Raw genomic sequence first — 25,810 nt, forward strand, 5'->3', positions numbered from 1 at the left:
GGGTGGGAGGAAGAGGGGGAGTGTTTCGTCTCATTTTATTTGTCTAATTACAGATCTGTTATTCCACGCGATCCCGCGACTAACGGCACCTTTGTATATGTGTTAATGTCACTCGAGGTACTTTTGTGTGGCGTGGCACACAAAGCTCCACGAGAACACAAACCTCGCGCGAGGTTGAGACAGAGGAAAATATATCAAATTCTGCGTAATATACAATAAAGCTAATGGTTTGTAACGGTTCGTTGATCGACTTTTCATAAGATTTTCTTCGCCTTCGCACTGACAGTGACATTCTCCTCCCGTGTATATATGTGTATATAAATTTTAGTTCATACATTTATAGATATCAATATAGCTACACGCTCTTGCGTGTCCAAAAGTTTTGCTTGTGATCCATAAATAATAAAAAAATAGAAGATAATCGTTTCGTAGCGGACGACGCGAGTCTCATGACGAATCTGGTATACGACAATCGCAGTTTTTGAATATCCGTCACTATCACGCGATGGACAGATGACAATGATTTGTAGGTGAGTTTTAATTATTTTTCATTGTTGTTGCGTCGTCTGGTCGCTATTCATATTCAAAAATTTATTACTGTCAGTTTTTCCATTTTTTTTCTGTCTCTTTGCTTTTCCTTTAAACTTCTCGGTTATACACACGTGTTTATCAAAACATTGCATTGTCTCGAACAAAACCACTGAAGTTTTGCATTCCAGCTCGTATTTTTTTCCTTCTTGTTTATAAGACTCATAATCGATGCGATTACGAGCGTCGTGGATGTTACCCGGGTGCTTAACATTTTTTTGTGAGATTTGGTAAGTGAGAGATAAGATTATCTATAGAGGAGAATGAGTCAATGACACGTAGGTCAAAGTCTTCTTTGATCACAGAGAGATATTTAAAAAAATAGAGCTCTTACATGCAATTTAGAAGTATTGTTTTTTATTGTGTAACAATATCCCATCGATGAGTGGAACAAAGGATCTATTCTACACATCCATAGTCGGTACTTGTAAAAGTCGGATTTTCTTTCTGTCTGCGATTTTTAGAAATTTTGAAAATAAAAATTGACTAGTCTTTGAAGCTTGATCCTGTGATTTTTTTTTTCAGGGAAGAATTTAGTCCATACTGTTCTAGCCGAACAAAAGCACACAGAAGAAAAAACTTGGCACAATACTCGTTCTCGAAATGCTGACTAGAAGCGTTGCCGAATGGAGCCGCGAGGACGTTCTCCTCTGGCTCGAAGAAAGTGGACACAAAGATTACATAAGTCATTTTGATTTTCATGAAATAGACGGCAAAGCACTTCTCACTCTTAAAGAAGAAGATAATATTGTCGGAGACAAACACACTGTTCACAAACTCGGACCCTACAAAAAACTCTTCATCAGCATCAAAAGACTCCAACGCGACAATGTCGGACTTCTCTTTGAACTTGGACAAATCGATCTCTTTCCCTCAAGCAGCTTTTACGCGCAACAGAAACACGAGGTATTTTTTTTTCTTGCAAAGAACGAGAACTGCAAATTATGATTTCTGTGAAATTTCTGGATTCTTTTTAACCGCTTCTATTCCTTGCACCGATAGTTTGTTTTTTTTTCTCTTTTGTTTCTAAGACCATTGATATGTTGCAATAAAAATCTTTCATTATTTTTCTAAATTTCACTTAAACAACATCAACTTCCAAACTTTTATATCGAAGCTTTTTATTCCAATTCTTGATCTTTTTCGCATATTATTTGGGCAGATTTTGATTTTCTTTTCGGGATCTAGAAATTTTTCTCCATTACAACAAATGTGTTTCGATCTGGATCACATCCAAATTAATTTCTGAATTTGTGAGAAGTACGAAAAGTTTGGTCCCATGTTTGCAGAAGTGGAAAGGAAATTTTGATTGATGTTTTTAAAAATAATGACTTTTCAGTTACCGGGTGCGTTATCGAACAACGAGGGTTCGGTTGAGCCCGAGTTTTGCTCCGCATCGGTATCCGAAGATGGCCATGCGTCACATTTACCACCAGAAATCTGGAAGGCATTCATAAGTCTCGGATACTTATTCATAGTTACTTGGATAACGGCATTCGTCATGGTAATAGTTCACGATCGTGTACCTGACATGAAAAAGTATCCTCCATTACCGGACATATTTCTGGACAATGTACCACACATACCGTGGGCATTTGACATGTGCGAGGTCACTGGAACTCTTCTATTTGCCATATGGCTCGTTGTTTTAATATTTCACAGATACAGGTAAGTGTTCTTATATAAATATGTGTTTTCCTCTGGTGTAACGAAAAAAAAGAGTCCTACAAATGAACGATTTTGAAGCTCGCATCATTCGAACAATAAACAGTTCATAAATTGTCTCTTGAGTCTACGATTTTAATCAAACAACGATTTTAAGTTTCTTTTCCCTAATACTTACAAGCTGTTTGAATTGTAGCCTCTTAATTTAACTGTAAAATGAGATTTTAATGAGAGATAAAATTTAGGTTCATATTGCTGAGAAGATTTTTCGCTCTCTCGGGTACGGTCTTCTTATTGCGATGTGTAACAATGCTCATCACGTCGCTCTCCGTACCAGGAGCGCATTTGCAGTGCCAACCAAGAACAATTTCTGACGAGCCTTGGGCGAGGTAAGAAGAATGCATTTTTTTTGTCAAACGTACTTTAAGACAAAAATTGTAAAAATAAGAACAATGTACCGATAATTCGTAGCACTGCTTACGGCGAATTGTACAATAAAATCGCAATGGCATATGTGATTTGGCGAGGAGCCGGAATGTCAATACAAGGCGTAAGAACTTGCGGTGACTATATGTTCAGCGGTCACACCGTGGCCTTGACTATGCTGAATTTTTTCATTACCGAATGTGAGTATTACCATGCTTCTGGAATAATATCCCAGAAAAATCAGACTAAATTTTTGCAGCAATGTCAAGAAATTTGTCGATTGACGGTACGAAATATACGCTAATTTTTGTAATTCTTTCGATGTCTCAGCACAGAAGTAAAATTTTTGATAAAAGAATGATGATGAAATACAAAAAATGATTCCGTAGAAAATTGAAACGTGCACTGGGCTAAAAAATAGAAACATTGATTTTGTCACGAAATTATGATTCGCTCACACGGACACTTTTTTGAAAGAGTTTTTCGTTTACAGATACACCAAGGAACTTGTACTTTCTTCACACATTTACGTGGATGCTCAATATGTTCGGAATATTTTTCATTTTGGCTGCTCACGAGCACTACTCGATCGACGTATTCGTCGCTTTTTACATAACGTCGAGGCTCTTCTTGTATTACCATACATTGGCAAATAATCAGGCCCTGATGCAACGTGACTCGAACAGAACGAGGATATGGTTTCCATTGTTCAGTTTTTTCGAGTCCTCGGTCGACGGTATTGTTCCGAACGAATACGAGACGCCGTCCTTGATTATTTACAACTTAGCCTGTCGTTGCAACGACGTTGGAAAGTTTGTGCGATCACGTTGTAAGTTTGAAAAAAAAATTAGCTCAGCGAACGGCGAAGCGAATTTAAAAAAGAAAGGATTATAGCGTGGCTCGTTGCTGCATGATTCATAGTAAAAATTTTGTCTCCGTATGCGAGCGGTATTCTCGCTGAGTGAGATTACCGAAAACAATTTTTAATGAATTTATAGAACAATTTTCTTTTCCCCTACAAAGCGCCTTTCGATGGTGTGAGATTTTTTTTCTTCAACAAACTTGTAGAATAATTCATTGGTGAAAAAGATCCCAATTTTGATCAACATCATTGATTTATTTGATTTTGCAAAGTTTATTCGTTTAAAGATTTTTTAATACTGAGCATATGTAAACTTACAGAAAATCAGTCGTTTGTATAAATATATAAAGTTGTTAGTTATAATATTCGAAACGACTTTCAGAATGATAACCGAGTTATGCATCTTTATGTATATTGCGGGTCGTCCGCCTCAAGTATTACAAGCTTTCATCTTACGAAATTAGGGTCATGGTAACAAATGTTTTGCATTAATCGTTCAAATTTAATTATAATATTATGCCAAGTTCTCGAAATATGGTCCTCACGAACAAAGTAATTTTGAAGTCAAGTTTATATTTTTTTTTTTTTTACTGGCATATAAGGAAAGGGCTCGAATTCAAAGACTTTCAATATGACATGTATTTTCGGAGCCGGATGTTTGATATGTTTTTGACAGAGGACCAGTCGATTAATAGAAATGATGATCATTTTCCCAATCAACACATGCGCAAACTCGATTTCATCGTATCTCATTTCCTTAAGATCTCACTCGGGGTAAAAAAAAAAAACACTTGCCATGACTCTCGATCAAATCAAGATTAGTAAAATCATAAATCTTTTAAATCCTCGTACGGCCAACGAAATTTGGCTCGGGAAAGATGATAAGAAGTGTAAGAAAACGATAGGAAGAAAGAGAGGGAGAAGAAAATATCGAAGAGCGTATACCGTAACTTTTAACTGATTGATATTTTTGTATCGATATATAATTGTAAAACAAACAAAGAAACAAACAAAAAAACAAAACAAAACAATGAAGGAAAAAGTAAAAAGAGTGTTCCGAGCGAAAAATTCGATAAAAAAATTGTGGTATAGTTTCTATTTAGATTTTGTATCGATGCTTTTGTGACGATGAAAGACAAAAAGTAGATAATAAATAGGGAGAAGGAGAGGTAGAAATTCAATCTTGTTACTTTAAGTGGGGCAACGACGCACCAAAGAAAATTCGATAGAGACACACGAAACTTGACAAATAATTTTGTGTCATTTCTTTCGAATTGATTTTTTCAATGTTTTTAGCTAATTTGTATAAATAATTAGGTGAGGAAAGAAAAATGTGTTTGGCGTTCTTTCATGTGACGTAGAATGCCGTTAAGTTAGAGGCTAGAGAAGTGCAAAATCGTATACAGAAAATTTGCTATCATTTGACAATTGTTCCTTTTTATTTTTAGATTCTCATAAAAAAATACTGTTTTATGGCAATGTTTGAACTTTGACGTATAACTCCGAACCTCCCTACTCAAAGGGTTCGGATCCTCGTAGAACGGTTCTCGTTACTTTAATTACTTTTTTTCTTCGATATCTCTCGGTCGAATGTGTTCGTTTTTTTGTTTCCATCGAAAGCTGGCTATCGTTCGTCGACTGTAATATTATCACGAGTATAATTTTTTTTTAGTGTGTATCGAGAAATTGGTTTACACATACAAACATTTGAGAAACCATTGATTTAAACAAAGGAATAGATAAATGAATGTACATAAACGAATTCACTTCACTGATAAAAAGTCACACGCTGTACACCCTCGGCCGGCAATCGAAAGACGGTTCAAATAGCCCCCACATCGTTGATATTTTCGTCTCTGAAAGGGCTACAAATACAAACTACAAAGACGAAATAAAACGTCACTTAGTTTTAAATGATTCTCATGCACAGATCACTACTACAAATTTACGAAATGGGGAGAGAGAGATAGAGACGAAGCTACAAGAATTTTTTTCGTTTATATGTTGGTTTATAAATATACAAGAAATGAAAATTAATGAATTATTGTTATTATTGTTATATACGCGTTTGCCAATAAATGTATCACTTTGTTACTTCGTCGAGTGACGAACGTGAACATTTTTCTTCACGACTATCTCCGTTATGCGTTTGCTATTGCAATAAGAAAATACGAAATCGTTGCGTTAATATCTCGTATCCAACTGCATCGCATTTTTTTCACAAACGCACGTAGAATTAAGGGCCACTTCAGAAAATCTTGTCGATACACAGTCGGTTCTTAAAACATTGTGCAAAAATATTTGAATTTATTGATTGATTTCAGGTCGAGTTCGAATTAAGATCTTTAGCGAGAATACGATTTTACGAATTGTTGAAATACAATGTTTTCGGTTCCAGCCAAACTCTGGCCAACGACTCGAAGAGAAGGGGAAAAATATTGTTGATTTTAGTGCACTGTAAACAATCATTATCCGTGCACAGGCCATAATGTAAGGAAATCGGTTCAGCGAGACTCCAAATTCGTATATCGCCGTTCCCGAATGACATTCGGCCGCGAATGACCATTAGCTTCTCGAATGTATGTCCGGAGTCTTACGAAAGAGCTTCCAACGGATTGCTCCGAGCGATGAAAAATCTTTCATGGCTTTTATTCGTCCCAGGTGTACAACGTGCCTCCTTAATTACTGCATTTCTTTTCCCAGCCCTTCAGATAAAATTCCTTTCCTCTTGGATATTTCTCACATGTGAGAGGATGCACGAAAGGATGTTGTAAGGTCTTTCTACCACGTTTGGCGATACGGAACGATCGATGGACGACGAGCAGGATCGATAACCCAATGAAGAAGTAGCAAGAAGAGGGAAAAGAAACAAACGAGGACGAGCCTATCTATTCTGCTTTTTCTCATACCCCGGCATCGGTGTGCAAACCGTGTACAAAAACAACTTTCGACCGAATGGATTACACATCTGCCCATGCACTCGTATACATTGTGTACGGAAAGTCGTGACTGAGCTTCCCTCAGCCGAAGGATTAGAAAAACTTGAAAAAGGTGTTTTTTTGAACGATTCATCGTTTGGCAGATATTCATCGATTGGTAACGAGCAATGCGACGCTTTGAATTCTTGCCTCCCACGATCATCGTTCTCATTGGGGGATCAAATCCCAATGAATATCTCGTCAACGGTGGATCGTAGAGAAAAATTTGCAACAACTTTTCTATTCGAAATTTGACGTCTCACGTGCTCCGAAAATTTTGAACTCAATTTTCAAGACACTCTGTAAATATACGCGTGGATATGTATATACGTAAATGTCGGTTGTACAACGAGCAGTTTTCGATGTTAATGGAAGAGTCTTGGCGAGAGTTTAGAACGAGAAAACAGGCATCAAGTTTCTTCCCAAGATCCTCGGGTTGTTGTTCGTAACTTACTTTCGGAATATCGTTTGCCATTTAAGGTGACACGGGGTCAACGTCCATCAGTTACACCGATAGATGGATTTTCTTCTTTTTCTTCATCCCGACGACGATCCGATCATGTTCGCGTACCGTGTCTTCGTCCACCGGGATTACTCCGGCGCTATTTGAAAAGCACTTTGTAACTTAAGCAACCATTCAATTGGAGCTGCGTGCCTCCTCGTGTTTTCAACTTTATTTGCTTTTGTCATATTTTTTTCAATTCAGAGATCATCTCGGCGGCTCGAGTTCTCGGAAACGCGTTCACTTCGAATCGTCCATTTTACATTCACATTTCTAGTAACGTTCTCCGGACGTTTAGTCACTTTGAATTTTTCTCCATTTTTAAACGTTTTCACCATGCTTTATTTCAGCCACGACATCTCGAGCTCGATCTCTCATGTTCTCGCATCCTCTCGTCGTTCTATTTTTGGCTCGTTGTAATTATAGCTACACGATTGTACACTCGCCGCTAGTCAAAAGAGTCGATCCTCTTCTCCCTTCGCTCTTTACTATTCACTTCGTCACAGTCGAGTCCCAAGTGTGCGTGTTTCGACGTTCGAAACTTACCGCTTCGGATTGTCGACGAATCCTTCGATAATCGACTGAAATTCACACCTTCGATGGAGCCAAGTTTTTTTATAATTACACAAGGAATCGTCGACAGTTTCCTCGAAGAATTTTGAAAATGTATTTTTGCCAAGTCGTTTGAAGACCCTGGAGCAACCGGAGGAAATGGCCAGCAACGATGACGAAACTCCGATGCTGGGTGCATGTGCAATTTGTGAAAAAAGTGCATCTCTGCGGTGCGCCGGATGCAGAAAGCGTTTTTACTGCAGCAAGGAACATCAGCGCGGCGATTGGGCGAGGCACAAGTTGGCCTGTCGTTCCTGGGAGATAAGGGAGAACGAAGAGCTCGGAAGACATCTAATTGCGAGCAGAGATCTCGAAACCGGTGATTTTATAGTTGCCGAAACTCCGATTGTTTGGGGACCGGCACCTCATGGAGATTCCATTGTTTGCGTCGGTTGTGGCGACTCAAAAGTTCGCGTCAGATGTCCCGGATGCAACTGGTATGCTTGCAGAGTTTCTTGCGACGGTCTCGTCGACGAAAACCGCCACGGAATCGAGTGCGCGTTTCTCACCAAATCAGGAATGATTCCGAGGTGAGAGATGAGAAGCATTTTTCATTACATTTTTTACCCGAGCGACCTTATTTCATCATTTCGTAAACAGAATTCTGGAGAAAAATACTCGATTTTGGAGAGAGTCAAATATTTCGGGGAGCCTCACGATAAAAGAGCTTCGAATACTTTGATTTTTTTAAACTTCAAACATTTAATTTCCGCATACGAATCGCGACTGCATCTGTCAATTACCTTTAGAGGGTCTACCCTAATCGGACGTGCAAAAAAAAACTATTTTCACGAATTTTTTTGACCGGTATAAATTATAAATATGCATATAAAAAGTGTTGGGTCTATAAAATACACAACATTTTTTTTTTTATATTTATTTTATTCAGTTTACGTACAGAATAATGGGCGAGAAGACAGGTCCAAAAAAAAGGTGGGTGTGCGCACTTGATAAAATCTCTGGAATGGATGATCGGAGAAAAAAAAATAAAAATGGTTTTAGATTCAATAGGTAAGTGGCTGTGGCGCATATCGTAGGATTTTGATTTTTTCAATAATGACAAAATGTCGGCCATTTTTTAAAAAACTACGAAAAAGCACGTTTTTTGAAAAAAAAAAAAGTTCCACGAAAAATTTGAAAATTCGTATGATATCCGCCATAACTGTAGTCATAAAGAACATGCGGTGAAATTTTGGCAGGGATCGGTTGACTAGTTTCGGAGATTTTATCAAAACGAGCCGTCCAAAAAGGTAATTTTGAGAAAAACGCGTTTCGCGCTAAAGTACACTTGGACTGCTCAGATATTTGTAAAATTTTAGTATGATACTTTTAAAAATGCAATAAAAAAATGGACTTTTCGAAAATTCTTATCAGGGCCCCCTTAATATTTTTCTCTATACGTTGTAGATGCGACATTTTGCTAGTCCTAAGAATTCTTATTCTGAGGCGGAGGAATCCGAAACTTTGGGCGATTCTTGGGGCACTACAAAGTCACGAGGAATCTCGTGGAGTAGGAACGGAAGCGTACGAAGAGACGGAACTAGTAGCGAGACAAATCGATGCTGTTCTCGCTATGGATCCATCCTCCAGGGAAATTTTACCCAAAATTTGTGGGCTAATCGACGTTAACGCTCTGGAGACGAATCCTCCGGAGGGTTGTGCAGCGCTTTACGAAACGGCTTGTTTGCTCGAGCACAATTGCGTCGCCAATACGCGTCACAGTTTTTCTATCGATGCACAGGGACGACCGAAAATAACGGTGACTGCAGCTACTTCCATTAAAAAGTACGTGAAACTATCGATTTCGTAGCTACGATGAGAAACACTCGAATGGAAACTTTGGATTTCGTCAAATTTTGGTTGTTTTTTGCTCAAACAAAAGCTGAAAATCCAGAGGCATTCTGATGTTGTAATATCGAGGATGGAAAAGTGCCAATTGTAACTGAATTTGTTCTCGTCCTCCCAAATCTCAGAATTTTTCAATTGCCATCGTTAGAATGAAAAAGTAATCGAAATAAACGAAAGAATTTTGGATTTTCCGCGTTTTCCGGTTCGATCACGAAGAGGGGAGCATCTCAGTACGATGTACACGCACGCCCTTTGGTCAACGAGATCTCGGAGGGAGCATTTAATGGTAACGAAATATTTTTCGTGTCGCTGTGACCGCTGTACCGATCCGACCGAGCTCGGGAGCCATCTTGGTACCTTAAAGTGTCTCTGCGGAAGCGGCCTCGTCTTGCCGAACAATCCTCTGGACAACGAGACCGAATGGACGTGCACCGTCTGCCCTGGGTCGCTGACGGCGTCGGAAGTTGCCCAGTTGACCGACAGACTCGCCGACGATGTTGACGCTGCAATGGGAATGGCGCGGAAAGATTCTCTCAGCGATCTTCTGTCGCGGTATTTTCTACGATTTTCACTTTTTTCTTCTTCCTTTCGAGGATTTTTATTTCTCATTGTTTTTTTTTTTTCAGATTGAGCGTTCTCCTTCATCCTGGACACCAACATTGCACAGCGGTCGGTCACTCCCTCATGCAACTTTTGTCCCCGGAAGATCCGAAAAAAGCGCAAATTTGCAGGCAAATAATCGAGACAACGTCGATCCTCGATCCCTACGGAATTCGTTTGTGTCTCTACACCGCGGTGGCTCTTCGCGAACTCGCTTCTTGCCCGGGACAGGATAGGAAAGCGTTGCTCGAACGAGCTCGAAGTTTACTCAGCCACGAACCCCCGAATACTCCTGGCCAGGAAGTTCTCAGACTCGTGCAAAACGAATTGACCAACTGAACCGACGAAAGCATCCTTTATTCACTATTTTTTTCATCTCGCATTCAATCTGCACATTTTTTTTTCTCCCACGTGAACGAGATCGACGAATAAACCTGAACCTTCATTTTTCTATTTAAATTCATTACTCAACTCGTGCTGACTACTTTTATGCTCAGAAATTCGTCCTATTCGAAATATCGAAAATATTTTTCGCAATTACGTGAAAAAGGGATTTTTCGTGGCATTTTTTCGGGAATTTCGTTAAGGTTGTTGCTAAATATTTTTAGAGGGCGGGGCTAAGAGACGAAGCTCCTATGATAATAGATTGAGTGACGTCAGCAATGCCACCTTATAGATACCGAATGATTACTGTTCATTCGGATGAAAAATGCGAAAATGTACAGGTGTGTGAATGATAATATTAATTGCTATTGAGAAACATGTTTATTTTAATCACTTAATAATTATCGCAGAAACACGCGTAGATGCGCCGCATTCTTGATCAATCTGTCAAGATTTGTGGAAAAAATTGAAAGTAAAAAAGAAAAAAATGTTTTAGTAAAAAGATGTCCATTTTTTCGAGGGACTGTAAAAATGTTTTCTGTTTTTCGCATGCTTCAAAACTTTTGTCAATAAAAATAGCTCATCTCCCGATTCACGGGCTGTAATACGGGCCTCGTGGTTCGACTTTGGCTCTAATCGCGCTTCCGATTTCTTCCTTAGAAATTGGGTGTGCGCTCGCGTTCGTAGAGTACCGAGTTTCCGTAAATCGTCTCCGGAGCCAGGCGATCAACGAGAGAGCCTCGTTGAGAAAAGCGTAGAGAAACGGATGAATGGCGGCGTTGAGGAGAGACATTATCGTGAAAATCATTTGTATGTACCACAAGTAATTGTCACTCGTTGTCGTGTGCAGTTTGAACAGGACGAATGACCAATGAGGCAGACGACAAAGCACGAAAACAAATATGAGGACGAGTATCACGCGAACTGTTCGCCTCTTTCGCGCCACGTGGGATGGAGTTCCACCGATTTTTTTAGCCGTTGTGTTCTTCGCTTTTCCCAAGCTCGTCGAAACTGCGAAAATTTCATACCATCACGAAAAGTACTTTTAGACGAAAGCAGTGAATAAGTATTCAATGAGAAAATTTGATCGAAAAGAAAATCAAGGTAGATCATGCCCGAAGGATCGTATTTTATGGGTTTCTAAATTGCACATCAATTTTCACTCCCTGCTGATTAAAGATATAATCACTTTAAATTAACGTCAGAGCTGTTAATTCCAAATTGTAAATACATTTTTTCAATTTATCTTTTGGAGAATAAAATTACAAGCCATTAATTAATCGGGGATCCATCACTGACCAAAGCCCAAATTTCATTCGTCCTAAACACAACGGGAAATGGATCAAGAAAAAAGTATTAATAAAAAGGCCGTGGATGGGATTGGCCCGAGCCAAGAAGAAAAAAATTTCAAAATAAGCAAATGCAAGGTTATACGAACGTTCATTACCAATCTCGTTCAATCTTTAAGGTAATATATCTTTATATTACTAGCAAGACAATCGTCTCGAATTTTTTTCCCAAAGCTTCATTATATACCGAATTGTTATTGTGTACGTTTCTCCTAAACTTCGTAAGGAGCGTTCATTCGTAAAATGGAAAGATAAACGATTTTTTACGCATGTCTTTATAACTTTGTGTATTTTTCTTCATATATTTAATGACGTTTATCTGAATAATCAATAAGACGAACCCTTTAAAATTTGATATGCGCGTGAGTCGACTGCCCATTGAAGCTCTGTGTAAATTTCAAGATTTTTTTAAGAAAATCGTTTCGTGCATGAAATCCCTTAATGGGGTATTTGCCAATCGAACAATTCCTTACCAGTGGAGTTGTCGTTGCTCAATTGTGAATCGTTCGTCGATCGTTGATGGGTGTTATCGCCAGGGGAATCGCGTTGCCAAATGTTTCGAGCGAGCAGTACATGAACGAGTAAAAAAACGATGGCGAGAGGAACGAATATGACGACGAACAGGGCTGTGTAAATGACCGAGGCTTCGGATCGATTTTTCGTGATGCAAAGCGCGCCCCTGTGCAGTGAAGAATAATAATAATAACGATGATTCCGATCACTTTGACCATAAAACTTCGAATCGTTTCAAAAGTATGAAAATTCCGGTGTAAAAAAAAAAAAAGAAAAAAAAAACTAAAAATCTCACGTGTAAAAAGTCGAGCCGTTGATGACGACGAGTCGTTCGATGGCGAAAGTACCGATAACAGGATAAGCGGCAGCAAAGGAGACGATCCATAATCCGAGGACGAAGGAAATGGCCCAGCGCCATTTAAGGCCCTTGGTTAACGGAAATTTGGATTTAATGGCGGCGTATCTGTCGATGGCGACGCCGGCGAGTGTGAGGGAAGCAACGAGTACGCCGACGGTTTGTAAATAAGGGATGAACGTGCAAGTCCAAATGGGTAGTGACCAGAGAACGGTGCTTTGAGCGACGAAGCCGAGGACGTTGGAGCCGGAAGTGAGAAGTAAAAGAATGTCGGCAAGAGCGAGCGAGAGTAAAGCGCTTCGGTAGAACGGTTTGAGGGCAGTATTTTTGCTCGTGTCATTGAAAACTATCCGGAAAACAACCCCAAAATTACCGATCAAACCGACGACGAGCGTCGGCCAAATAATCGTTTGGAATATCGTTCTCCCCACCGGAGTAAACACCACTAAATTTTCTTCAGGCGACGCTTTCATTTTGATCCGCGCTCTTCTTTTTCACACTCTTGTATTGAATCTTCCCCGAATGAAAATGATTTTACGATCTTTGGCTCCTCGCTCGATGGAACATCGCGCTCGAAAGACTCGATCTCTTCGGATCTCTTCCTCGTTGATCCCCCCCGACGCTCAACGAGCCAAAATAGATTTCGTATAAACGATTTTCGTAGCTCGGGAAATTTTCTTGTTTATACTCCGACGCACTCTCGTAATATCCATGCGTATATGTATATCAATGGTAAAATCAAGAGGTTACGAATTTTATAACAGGACGTGAGTAACACAGCGCGCAGTTTACTCGCCGTGGCGTAAAGACGATATGAATGAGACTCTGAATCGCCCTCGTAAAAACACAAGCAGATGGTTCCTCCGCAGGCTGGGTGGCGAGTCAAAAACTCACCATGTTTGCATATTCATGCTCCAACGATCTTGACAACCTTCTGTAAACGCATTTCGTCCCACGTACTATCCGAAGCAGCTCTCTCCTTTGTTATCGATTATCGAGATTAAATTCGAGATAAGGGATCAAGCGAATAAGCTCGCTCGTCGACAAAGTATCTTTCAAGGCACCTTTTTTCACATCTTTTTTCATACAAACTCTTCGTGCAGTGATTTTTCGGTCTTTTTCATTCTTGACGTTCGCGTCCATTGTTATTTCAATAGCTTAATTTATTTGGAAAAAAATTTAATCGTTTTATACACGGCTCGAGCGGAGTACACGCAAAATGTTAATTCATTTTTTTTTAACGCGCAACCATTTTTTTGAGGATTTTCTTTAAACGTCCGAAGCAGGAGGCAGACTTTTTCGAATGATGGATTTAACGAAACGATAGTGAACGTGAAAAGCAGCGACGATCTCAATAACTACGAATAACTGCTTCGAACGTCGCTTCTTCGTTTTTTTCGTGACAGCAGAAAATCCTCAAAGTTGGACTATACGTTCTCGACCCGATCGCCAGAGGTACTCGCTCCTCTGCTCTTTTATTTTATTAAGTCACACATGCCACATCCATACTCGAATATTTACAGAGATTCGTTGCAGGAATCTTGCTTATTTTGAAAATATTTCCATCTTTCGAGTCCTCGCAATAACTGCGATCGTTTAGTTTCTCATCTTGGACAATAGAGAGACAAGGCTCTTTCACGAAACGTTTACTAATTCAATCGATCGAACGTGCCTGTCGTTCAATCCTTCGGCCGCAGACTCATTTTCACTTTTTACTTTGAAACGCTTGTTTTTCCTTCGATTTGAACCAACGAGCAGTGATTTTTTGAGCCTCCGTTTCTTTTCAAATGATTTTTCATTGCCGAATATCCTGTCATAGAAAAAAAAAAAATCGAGAATAATGCATGACTTCTCATTGAGATTTGCCCCGAAGTGCAGTTTATGCGTTGAAGCAATAACAAATGCCATTTTTTTGGTGCATCGATAGTAAAAAATTTGTCTCAAGTTTGAATAATTCGCGACGAAAATAGCAGACTCGAAGGAAAAAATAGTGACGGTCATTATCAAGGTCGACAGGATCTTCGTGTGCGCACATCGAGCAGAGGATACGACAAGGACTGTCCTTTGAGTTGGGCGGTTACTTGAACGAGATAAGTTTTCCCTGGCTGAAGTTTCGAGACGGTGAACGGAAGTGCACGGTTTTCTGGCGGACTCGTTATTTCCTTGCATTTCTCGAACGTAAACTCCGATCTCCGACGACGATGCAAACCACATTGATCGGGAATACTCGCGATCCCTGCAGACGATGGGGAACCCCGCAACTCGCGAGCCAGAATGCAATATTTTGCTGCACCGGCTGGCTCCACTCCGACTGTCACTTCGTTGCATTTCTTCAACGAACGATATTCTCTCGGTGCACTCCTCGACGGTACCTTCAACATATCAAACGGCTCACTCATTTTCGAGCATTCTTTCGATTGTTTCAAGTTTACGAGGGCGAATGGTAAATTCGAATCGTGGTGTGAATAAGTTTCGTTACCTGCGAGCAAAATTCATCACTTTTTCAATTAAAAAATAGAGAGCTCTAATTTATTTTCGGTTTTGAAAAATATTCACGAATCCATTCATTATTCAAGTTCAATTACGACTGAAAAATAAAAATTTCATTTTGATTTTAAATTTTCGGTTAAATCTTCATTTTGAGCCCGCGTGAAGTTTTTTTTTTTTTTTTTTTTTTTTTTCGAAATAAAACTCGCGTTTACGGCCACTTGTGAATGCGACAATTGTGAAACTACCTCCGGATAAACGATCGAGCCTTCCTGTGTGGCCAAGACCTTGACTTTCGACATTCTCACTAATTCTTGAGGGGTCGCTGAAACCCTTAAGGTGTAGCGTTTTCCAGGTGGGAGTGACGGAGCTGTGAGGGATGCGTGGCCAATAACTTCCTTTTTCTGGAATGCGCAGGTGTCAGATATTTTAGCGAAGCGAAGTTTACCGTCGTCCCTCGAATTCATCAGCAATATTATTGCGAATAAAATCATTTAATGATTTCCGTAGTGACTTATGACTCGTAGAATTAAAAAAATTTTACTAACCCTCACGATTCCTGGTCCTTTGAGTTTCGCTCTGACGATTCCGTCCCCGCAAGGCAAAACGTGAAACTCCGTAGTCGCGTTTTCTTGTGGTCGATAACGAAAATTAATAAAACCGTCATTTTCCCGAAGATTAGCGGTCACGTACCGCCCTGTTCGCAACGTCTGCGCGGGCGTTCTTCGAAACTTCATCATCTCCGTTGCAACCCTCGTAGAAACGTTGTTTCTTGTGCTGACCTAAGGAACGGCGGAGAGAAAATTGCGATTCATTTCAACAACTAAAACATTGCGATCCAAATTTTTCGCAATGAGTAGCAATTATTTTGTTTTGTTTTTTATTTCGTTTGAGGCTTTTCCCTACCACGTAGAGGGTGAAATTGTAAGTTGCGTTATATCTGAGGCCGTGCAATGTGAGCCTGGTTTGATGAAGGCAATGAAGACCCTCCGGGACACTGCGATGTTCTTTCGAAATTCCTTTAGTGTTCATTCGAGGATAACTTTTGAGAACGTTTTCGGCTGCACAGAGAGTCTTTGGGTGAGAAGTGCCCGAAGTTACCGCGAGGCAGTAACTCGACAGATGAGGATCCACTTGGCTAAGATAAAAGATTGTGTGAAAAAATGAATTTCTCAAGATTTTTCAGTCCCGTCCCGTGGGAGGGCATGCAGAAACAAAAAATAAATCATCGCAATATGCAAAGTTGAAGCGATTCTCATCGTTAGCACGATCGTGAAAAATGATGAACGTAAAAAGCGCACCTCTTGCTCCAAGAAACTGTCAGTCGTCGTGGACTTCTTCTCTGTTGAAATCTGAGAGTACCGTGACGCTGTTTGCCTCCAATTACGTTGGAAGATCTAGCAGGAAGATGATCGAGATCGCTCGAGGTTACGTAGAGAAGTACGGTATTCGGTGATTTATCCGTTAAGTCGGTGTTTTCAACGAGCGATTTGATCTCGAGTCTGTACAAGCCAGCTCGTACCTTCGGGATCGTGAAATTTTGGGCATCCTCGCCCTCGTATGTGAACAGGGGCGAGCCAGAAATAAGAGTTTTAACGGGCCACGTTGTCTGAGCTGTATAATTAACACAAATATACGGAGCAACTCATAAAAACAAAAATAAAAATAAATGGAAAAGAAAAAAGCCTGAGATAACCGAAAAACATGAAATTTTCGTAAGAATACTTCCACCCGGAGATGTTTGATTTAATGATCGAAGATCATGGAGAAGCTGCGAGTTTGAGGTCGAGTGGAGTCAACATTTTCGAAGAAAGTGGCCGCAACTTTAAGGAGCATGCGCCTTCCCGATGACAGGGCGTTTAGAAAGCATTAAAATCGAGTTAACTTTATGAAAACATTCAGCAATAACTTCGACCGGAAGCTAAACGCCTCGGACAAATCGAATGGAACGAAGACAAAATTGACTTCAACGAATGTCCTTCGTTGAATGATTATTATTATCAACGAACGCGACAAAAGCGAATAATTTTGGAGTAATTGCGGAACGAGTGCTCATTGGAAGAGAAAAATTACGATCATCTAAGGCCGCTTTTAAAGTTGGCTGACAGTTTCACATCGATTACTTTGTTCCGGTGCATCCACGTGCACTCCGAGGCTCGTAGAATTTCGAGCTCGCTCCTTCTTATCGGGATTACAATATCGTGCGGGTGTGCGGACATGGAAAAGGAGATAAAAATGAGAGAAAACGCGCGGCGAGGTAAAGGAAGGCGCGGTGGGGGGTGGGGGGGGGGGGGGGAATATAGGGAGCAAATGATGATATGCGGGGCAGTAACTTTTTATGCGATAATTCTAGTGATCAGTTTGGGAATTATAGGAGCGGTACGGGTGTTTAAGCAAACAATTTTCTTTTCGTGGAAGCTCGTGCGTGCCGGATGCATCGTTTTCAATATAATTTACCTCTTTTGCGATCGTGTATATTGTGGCGGAAGATGAAGTTGAAGAAGCGAACGCGAAGAAGAGGAAGAAGGGGAAGAAGAAAGAGGCTCGAAATCGATATATAGGCAAAAAGAGAAGACGATCGTCCGGCGTTTATCCTCGACGAAGGAGTCGCGAGCAGTTACAGCCGAACGATCTTAAGGTTAATCGTCGATAGAGCCGACCGAACTTCTCTCTTCCTCTCGCCTCTCTTCCTTTCCTTCTGCGTGTGCGCGCCTTCTTCGGTAACCCGCGTATCGAAATACCGAGAGTATAACATCGAGACGTAATGGAAAAAACAATTTTCATGCAAACAATCACGCTCGATGATGCCTCTTGATGATTTGAGGAATCAATAAATATTAATGCGCGACATATATACTCGTCGTAGGCGGCGTCTCTGTATGCCCAACCGCGCATCGACGTTCCAGTTGACGATTTTCTCTCTTCCGTACACGCTCTCCTTTCTCCTTCTCGCTCTCGAGCCCGATAACGGAGCTTGAACGAGCATCTTCTCGTTCACAGTGATTTAAGTGAACTTTAATATCTCCGATGTTGTTCCTTCCTCCTCCTCCTCCTCTCCTGCCTCCTTCCCTCTTCCATCCTTTCCTCTTTCTCTCTTTCTCTTCCTCTCTTCCCATAACCTTTACTCCCTGCTCTCCGTCCTCCCCTCATGAGATCACTTTGTATTCATCTTCCGATGATTATTCCCCTTTGATTTTTCCCACATCGATGTTATCTATTGACGTCCTCAAGCCTCAATTCCAACGACTGTGTGTCCTCTCTTCTATATCTTATCGCTTCGCTTCCTCGTATCTCTAATATCGTTTTTATCTTTCACTACACTCTTTACACATGGCAATTAGACTATGATTTTTCAATCATTTTCCTGTTATCCGTAAATCCTTTTTCCCCCAATTTCATTCTTCATTTTCGGTGTTATTTTAGATTATTCTTATCTCGATACGACAATTTTTCGATTGTGATAAACAAGAAAAATGTTAGTTTTTTTTTTTTTTTTTTTTTTCATTTTCACAAATAAAATATTTTTTCAATTTTATACAATTTGGTCTATTCTTACATCTCGCTCCGGTGCTCTGATGATGATCCTCGTCCGGAGGCCCAACCGAACTAACCGTCCACGATATCGGGCCCTTACACGGTGTCACGAGCAGTGTCAACGGTGGCCCATCGCGAGGACTCAAATAATAGAACCTGTAATTATATCAGCTGCATCCAGTATGATATTACCATTCACTTAGAGACGAGGCTTTATGGAAAAACGCTAGTTTCAACTAAATAGAATTTTAGCATTTTTAAATAATATATTATTCAAAAATAATCATTTGAAAATTGATTTTTTCCTAAGTTGTGGCTAAATGATACAAAAAATTGTCAAAATTCAAAAAAAAAAATGATGGAAACATCTCGATTGAGTACTAAAACGAGTTTCAATTGTAGCGAACTCGCGGATGCAAGTTCATTTGACAGGTTAATTTGCCGCAGAATTCCTCCTAACGTAGATTATGCCCGAAGGATCGTATTTTATGAGCGTCTAAGTTGGATCGATTTTTACTTCCCAATTAATGATACGATCACTTTAAATTAATGTCAGAGTTAGTAATTCGAAGTTGTAAATTAAAAAATATTAAAAATCGCATTAGAGAGCGCAAAGGACAAAAACAAAGGGATCAAGAAAAATGTATTAATAAAAAGACAGAATGAGAATGCATGAGCTACCTTGAGATTGATTTCTTGAAAATGATATAGTAAAACAGAAAATTTCAACTCTAATTTTCCTTCGTGAAAATATGAGAATTTCGTGTCGTCGTGTGTCATAAAAAAAGCTTCACAAACGATAAAAGTTTCATTGTCTTTTCCATACAAATTTTCATTTATTTCCTCAGCTCGTTCTCATTTTTTGCTGCTTCTTTGTATTCGTGTGTTACGCGTACGTCTTTTAAGAATCGAGAATGAAAAGATGTTACATGCGCTCGCTCGTTTTTTCCCCTCCCTCCCCCCCCCCCCCCCACTATTTATTTATACATTCATATTTTTTCCAGCAACAACGACAACCGAGGCCACCGAGGGAACGAAAATATGTAGCCGAGTGGATTTTTCAACACGTAACTAAAAAAAGATAAAAGAACGTGGATGTAACCAGTATGAAAGCTCTTCCCCCCCCCCCTGGCTCTTAGCCTTTTCGCTACCACCGCGAACCGATGAAACTTTTAGTAGCCAATATTTCACGACTAATAAGAAATTGTCCGTGACCCAAATTCACGTAATTTCGGTGCAGCGAAAAATCGCTCGAGAGTAATGAACCCACGAACTGTCAATCGTATTGACACGATACGTATCTGACTTTTTATTCTTTCGCAGTATTCACGTAATCATCATCGATATTCGGTGCTAATTAATTTTCATCTGCGAACCAATCGTTCGCTATTTCGATGAGGAAATAAAGTTAAATCCACTTTTCACTAGCCCAACTGAATGGATTTGATTATTTTTCAATAAGATATTTTGCTTTCGTTGATTAATTGGCACGCTTTCCAGTCGATATTCTGAGTGCATTAAAATATTTCTTCTCACACCGCGGCAGGTGTGAAAACTGCATTTCGTGAAAAGCTACATCGGAAGTTCTCAAGCTGCTCCGCATCATGACTACTTTTCCAGATGTCTGAAGCAGAAAGAGTGCATTTTTTCAGCTCGATTCATAAGGTAGATTCGACCGAATCTGGCAAAATCGAGTCTCGTTTGGCGAATTCGCCAGCACGACTCGAGCTATAGAAAAATCTTGGATTTTTCTGTTCCAGCCAATTGGAAAAGTAGCCAAGAAGCTCGACAACTTTGCAAGAAGATTAGCCCCGAGTTTCACAAAGTTGCCAGCTTCAGATGAAAACGAAACAAAAACAATATTCGAGTGCGGCTCATTTTTCGCTTTCCAAATATTCCTCTCCCCTCAAAATTCCACCGTTTCAGTCCCCAGACATCTCGGAAGACTGGAGAAAATCTCGAGGGAGTGGCAAGATAAAAAGCAAAATAGAAAATAATGAGGCGAGTAATGAACCGTGATAAAAAATGTATTAATCTCAACTGCAAATTCCCGTGGATGTGTAAGAAGCGGAGCAATAAATAAGCGTCGCAACGTAAGGGTGTCTTTGTACGCGGGCACGTGTCGTGAGATTATTAATGAGAGAGTTAGGATCAAAGACGTATAAGAGGTCGGTTATACGAGATCGCGCGTGTCTCGCTCATGAGATACGACGATCAAGAAGCCGAGACAAAGTTTCAAGATTTCAAGCTTCAAAAAGGGTAAGATACGAGTCCTCGCTTTCACTCGTCGTATGTAGTAAATGTATGTGTGTGCTTTTCGGCGTACGTAAAGCTCGGTGAGAGAGCCAATAAAGCTCTGACTCGAGTACGTTGCTTTCATTCGGATTCTCGAATAAAACGAAATACTGAAATTGTGGATTAATAAGAAGACGGGAGAGGGGCACGGGGAGGACCGGCGAGGAGGGGGGAATGAAAAGGGAAAGAGAGCTGATGGAAAAAGAAGAAAGAAGACGGCAATGAAGATTTTGGGCTATGGAGATATCCCGAGTGATTTTTTCGCGGCAACTAGCCAAAATGTTTCTCATACGAGTTTAAACGCTCAGCGGAGAGGAACGTCATCCGTGGCCAATAGCCTCTTGGAGTAGCTCACCCTTTATAATTATTATTTATTGTTTCAAATATAATCGCACTGCGGAATAAATGACATCTGTGCGGCTACGCTGTTTGAAGTTTACGCGACGCGATTGTTCGTCTCAATTGCAAGAAATTTTTCATCGGGATCGTAAGAGGATATGCGAAAATTCGATGACCTCGGGACTCGTTGATAAAAGGAAATCATTCGAAAAAATGATGTTTGGATAAAAAATAATTAAGACGGAAAGGAGTGAAATGATAATGAGAAAGAGGGAAATGTGACGATGAGAGAAGCGAAAAAAACAATTGACCGAGGAGGGGGTTTGTCGAATCGAAAGTTCAAACAAATCGAACGTCAATCTTGCGGTGTGCGCGCGTGTGCGTATATTAGTCGGTGAATGTTCTTCTTCATAGCGTTCGCACATACTCTCCGGCGGTAGTGAACTGTGAGGCTATTGTAAAATTAGCGTTGGGATACAATGCCGCGGAGGGAGACGCGTCGTCTGGGGTCGTGTTCGGGCGACCCCCGATGGCTAAATCCAGCTTTTCCCGACGGCAAAGGAGAGTAAGGAACAACGCCAAAAAATGAGAGCATCGAGTGGATACGTCGGAGAAGCCATACGCGTTTTACATACGCTCGAGTTTATTCTCTTGCTGGCCGCACGAAGATAGCGAGAGAAAATGTGCGGAAATAAAATAAGAGGGATTTTTTAAAATGAATGAATTTATGAACTTTCTCGTTTCGTCGTTTCTAATGAAATAACGAGAGCGAGAATAAAATAGGGGAAAAACTCTCACTTGGACACGTTTCCGGGTTGGAGAGTGGCCGGTATCTGATACTCCGGATGTATGACGTCAGTTCTGTTGAACTCTTCGACCCTGGTCGGTCTGTCGATGCCGTACGGCCGTGGGCTTCCCTTAAAGCCGCGTCTCTGTTGCAGCAGGAGAACGTCTTCGCTCCGAGCACTTCCTTGATTTTTCCGGTGGCTCAGAATCACCGGAAGTAACACGAGAACCATTAAATCCAATTTTCGAAGCATCCCGATCGAGCTTGTCGCGGATAGCGATCGTCGCGACGCGGTGAAAAATCGGGGTGGACGAGCACGAGGGATTTACACAAGCACCGGCACACTGGGACGAAGCGAGTGATTGCACTGAGGAATTAACGCTTCCGAAGTGAACGACGACACTCTCGAGAGGCGGAGGAACGTTGAAGGGCAACGAGAGTGCTCAAGATATTGTCAAGGCCAAGGATGCTTCTTTCGGATGAAAAAATTGAAGTTTTGCTCGTTTTATCGCAACGAAATGGAGATATTTTTCATCGGGAAGATCGATCGAGGACGAGTGTGTTTAGCGCCAACGCAACAAGGACTCGGGTGACTCGAGGGCAGACCGGAGAGGCCTAGAACTCTCGCGACGACGCTCGCAACTGTTGTGTGCTCGGCTTCGTAAGGAGACCAAGTCGAAAGCCTCGACTTGCTTTCTCGTCGACAAACCCCTTCTTTGCGAGGGAACGAGCGGGACGGAGAACGAGAGAGAAAGAGCGCGAGAGAGAACGAGAACGAGTGAAACGCTCGGAAAGGCACACGCTTAGAGAACACGACGACGTCGCCGCCGCCGTCGTCGTCGACGTCGTCGTCGTCGACGGAGAGGACACAGACGACGAAGAACGACGACAAAGTCGTCCGTTACTGTGTATTAGCCCCCGCGCACAGATGCGCACAGCCACCGAGTAGCTTTTTTAACCCCACCAATGAATGCTCGTCAACCGTCTTTTTGGCGGCGGGGCCTGATACCCTCGTCATGAAATTTTCAAACCTTCGTCTTAATATCGTTGCGACCAACAAATTTCCAAACTTCCATCATCAACGTTCGGTTATAAATTTTAGTGTCGGATCATTGGAAATCATTTCATTTCAACTTTGCTTTACGAAATGTTTTTATTCTCATAATTTAACGCAATAAAATAACGAGAATTGTCGCAAAGAGTTTCGATGACCGATTTATCCTGTCGATTCACAGGATTGTTCAGGAGTTTTATTCTCCCTCGTTACCATGCTTTGAGCGATAAACTTTTTACGCAAAGTTGGATATGAGTAGGCTTAATCGCGGAGGTAATTGTGCTGAAAAAATTGGATTTTATTCGAAGATGCTTCACAATACCGAATGCATTCTGTGCTGAATTTGGCAGTCAAGAGCGAGTGGACTTTTTGTAGAGAAAATGAATTGTAGGATTTTTTGGAATATGGCGAAGGGATAAATAAAAAGGCGGGAAGAGAGGAGGATAGGAAGAAATATAGGAAGGCAGAGAGGAAGAGGGACATGGCGAAGATAGCGGAGAATGCAAGAAGAGGAGATTCAAAAAATGGAGACGTATAGTGGTCCACGCGGCGAGGTCTCGAGTTGGCTCGTAAAAACCAAGAGAGCTGAACGAGCGAGAGGCAAAGGTTCTCTTTTCTCTCCGCCCTGCCGAAAAACACTTCATGAATAAATTTATGATAAACCATAAATGAGAAATTATTCGTCTCGAGAGGCGCTGACGGTGGCGAACGTGCTTCCCACGTTTTTTTTCTCCTTTGTTTTTTATCGAATTTCAAATTGGCGAAGAGAGAAAGAGAAAGGGCGGGAGGGAGGAAGGGAGAGAGCGCAGGTCCGCACGCATCAAAGCACGAGGATGAACCGTCAAACGAGAATCTCATTTGGGCTAACCATACAGCCCCCATCGAACCATTTCTCTCGCTAAATCTCTCCCTTGCTGCATGGACCACGAGACATTCGCGTCTCGATGTTTTACGACTCCGATGCGCGGATGTATAATTTTTTTTCTCCCTCTTTCTTTCCGTACCACGCTCCCTCCCCGCTCCACGAAAAAAGGGTGATTCGTCACGTGATCTCTTTTACATTCGCGTGACGCTGAGTGATTACCCGAGAAAAAAAGATTAAGAATGTTTACTTTTTTGTTCTCTTTCAATCAGGATTGAAATATTGGCTCGAGCCACTTTTCAGAATACTTCGCTTACCTATTGTTCCCTCTCAACTATGAAAATTAAACGCCATTCGTTATACACGTAGAAATTTTCTCCCAACAATTTGCTCCTCCGAATATGAATTTTTTCAAACTTTTCAAACATTTCACTAAATAAATTCATGAATTAACTGGAAAATTTACTCCCCAGTGATCGCGATAATATCGACCCCACCAACAACCCACGAGCCTCGAGATCCCAGCACGGAAAAAGTTGGTTCATCGAACATTTTGGTCATTGGATCGAAGAGGGAGGAAAGGAATATGATAAAACTTCGGACAGCTGGGATTTCATTTGGACGAGGTCAGGGGTAGCGATTGGTTGGAGCGAGTAGTCAAGTTCGAGCAATGGTCAGACATCCGACTGATCCCGAGACTGATATCGAACCGCGTAATTGAAGGGTCGCCTTGAGTATTTCTGGATAAAGTAATCGGCAGGGTGGCGAGAGTGGGAGGAGTCATCGAGAGAGAAACTGAGAGAGTGATGACACTCCGTTGATCCGGATTCTCCTGAATTTCATCGTGGCAATTTCGAACGGAAAAATGAGGCTTTCTTGTCGAGGATTTGTGGTAACGAGGCACGAAACTCGGATGCTGGACGCGGAGGAGAGAAAAAGTAAGGGGAAAGCGAAAGGAGGAGTATTGGAAGCGAAATATTTTCGTCCCCGGGGGTAAAAATGTGGATGAAAGAACGGAAAAAAGCATGGGAAGGAAAAAATTGAAGGCGAGGAAGACGGAAAAGAAGAAGAACGTCAACAAGTTAGAAAAGGAAGAAATAGTCGAGGAAGGCTTCATGGAACGATCGAGATGATGACAGCGGCTCCTCGAGTCCGGTTGGCAGGCCGATAAATCATGCCCCGCGCAGTGTGGGAATCTTCGGCGAGCTACTCCTTTTCGTTGCCGGTGAAAAGTTCATTTTAAACGTACGTTGATCCTGTGCAGTGAAACTCCAGTTGAAAAGGGGCAGAGCGACGCGAGGGTAAATGCGGAGGGGGGCGGGGGTCGAGGTGGAGTGGGGGAGGGAGCTACCTTCGCTCGTACAGCGAGTGGGGAGAATGCGAAACTGAAAAGAAATGCAAGAGTTAAGGAGAGCATGATTCATACACGAAATCAGCAAAGGGATCATCGATTGAGAAATTGAGGGAGATTTGCCGATGGTAAAAGAGGGTGAAAATAGAGATAAAGAAGGATTTTGGCAAGACGGAAGATCGAGGCAAGTCGTTTGTTTTCAGAATTTCGTAGGTTCGACGTCGTGGCAAAAAATGCCAAAGGAGCAGAGAGAAAAAGAAAAAATGGAGTCGAGCGAAGTATACGAGGAAGGAAAAAGCGAAGCCACGCCACCGATTCGTAGGCTGTAAAAGCCCCCGAACCCGGAGGCTCCTCGTATTTTCGGCCCTCACTCATTCTTTCACTCCCTCCTTCGGCTCCGCATTAACTTTCATCGATAT

General features: G+C 41.3%; 4 protein-coding genes across 11 annotated transcripts; 2 read left to right on the top strand and 2 right to left on the bottom strand.

Annotated features, from left to right (window-relative positions):
* Positions 1–31: 31 nt before the first annotated feature.
* On the top strand, positions 32–5,635 carry SMSr (Sphingomyelin synthase related). Of its 7 annotated transcripts, none has more exons than XM_043416211.1 (7): positions 32–237; positions 344–530; positions 1,114–1,494; positions 1,928–2,256; positions 2,499–2,642; positions 2,725–2,879; positions 3,173–5,635. In XM_043416211.1, the coding sequence occupies exons 3-7, from the start codon at positions 1,192–1,194 to the stop codon at positions 3,571–3,573; spliced, it is 1,332 nt and encodes a 443-aa protein (XP_043272146.1). In that variant the 5' UTR covers positions 32–237; positions 344–530; positions 1,114–1,191; the 3' UTR covers positions 3,574–5,635. The 7 variants fall into 7 exon arrangements, with proteins under 7 accessions (XP_043272146.1, XP_043272147.1, XP_043272148.1 ...); XM_043416212.1 differs by having other exon boundaries at positions 32–227; XM_043416213.1 differs by having other exon boundaries at positions 32–227; positions 433–530.
* Positions 5,636–7,268: 1,633 nt separating this feature from the next.
* Positions 7,269–11,056, top strand: LOC122409020 (SET domain-containing protein SmydA-8-like). Of its 2 annotated transcripts, none has more exons than XM_043416208.1 (4): positions 7,269–8,163; positions 9,080–9,418; positions 9,698–10,033; positions 10,108–11,056. In XM_043416208.1, exons 1-4 carry the CDS (start codon positions 7,733–7,735, stop codon positions 10,418–10,420), a joined length of 1,419 nt encoding a protein of 472 aa, XP_043272143.1. In that variant the 5' UTR covers positions 7,269–7,732; the 3' UTR covers positions 10,421–11,056. The 2 variants fall into 2 exon arrangements, with proteins under 2 accessions (XP_043272143.1, XP_043272142.1); XM_043416207.1 differs by having other exon boundaries at positions 7,272–8,163; positions 9,041–9,418.
* LOC122409022 (orexin receptor type 2) lies at positions 11,050–13,715 on the bottom strand. The gene is made up of 3 exons (XM_043416217.1): positions 12,623–13,715; positions 12,288–12,493; positions 11,050–11,476 (listed from the first exon to the last, which is right to left on the bottom strand). Exons 1-3 carry the CDS (start codon positions 13,153–13,155, stop codon positions 11,058–11,060), a joined length of 1,158 nt encoding a protein of 385 aa, XP_043272152.1. The 5' UTR covers positions 13,156–13,715; the 3' UTR covers positions 11,050–11,057.
* Positions 13,716–13,824: 109 nt separating this feature from the next.
* nord lies at positions 13,825–22,910 on the bottom strand. Its single transcript, XM_043416206.1, has 7 exons — positions 22,136–22,910; positions 18,726–18,859; positions 16,471–16,783; positions 16,076–16,307; positions 15,718–15,951; positions 15,418–15,573; positions 13,825–15,054 (listed from the first exon to the last, which is right to left on the bottom strand). Exons 1-7 carry the CDS (start codon positions 22,375–22,377, stop codon positions 14,686–14,688), a joined length of 1,680 nt encoding a protein of 559 aa, XP_043272141.1. The 5' UTR covers positions 22,378–22,910; the 3' UTR covers positions 13,825–14,685.
* Positions 22,911–25,810: the final 2,900 nt, after the last annotated feature.

Source organism: Venturia canescens, chromosome 4 (genome assembly GCF_019457755.1).
Source record: "Venturia canescens isolate UGA chromosome 4, ASM1945775v1, whole genome shotgun sequence".
In the NCBI taxonomy this organism is placed as follows: domain Eukaryota; kingdom Metazoa; phylum Arthropoda; class Insecta; order Hymenoptera; family Ichneumonidae; genus Venturia; species Venturia canescens.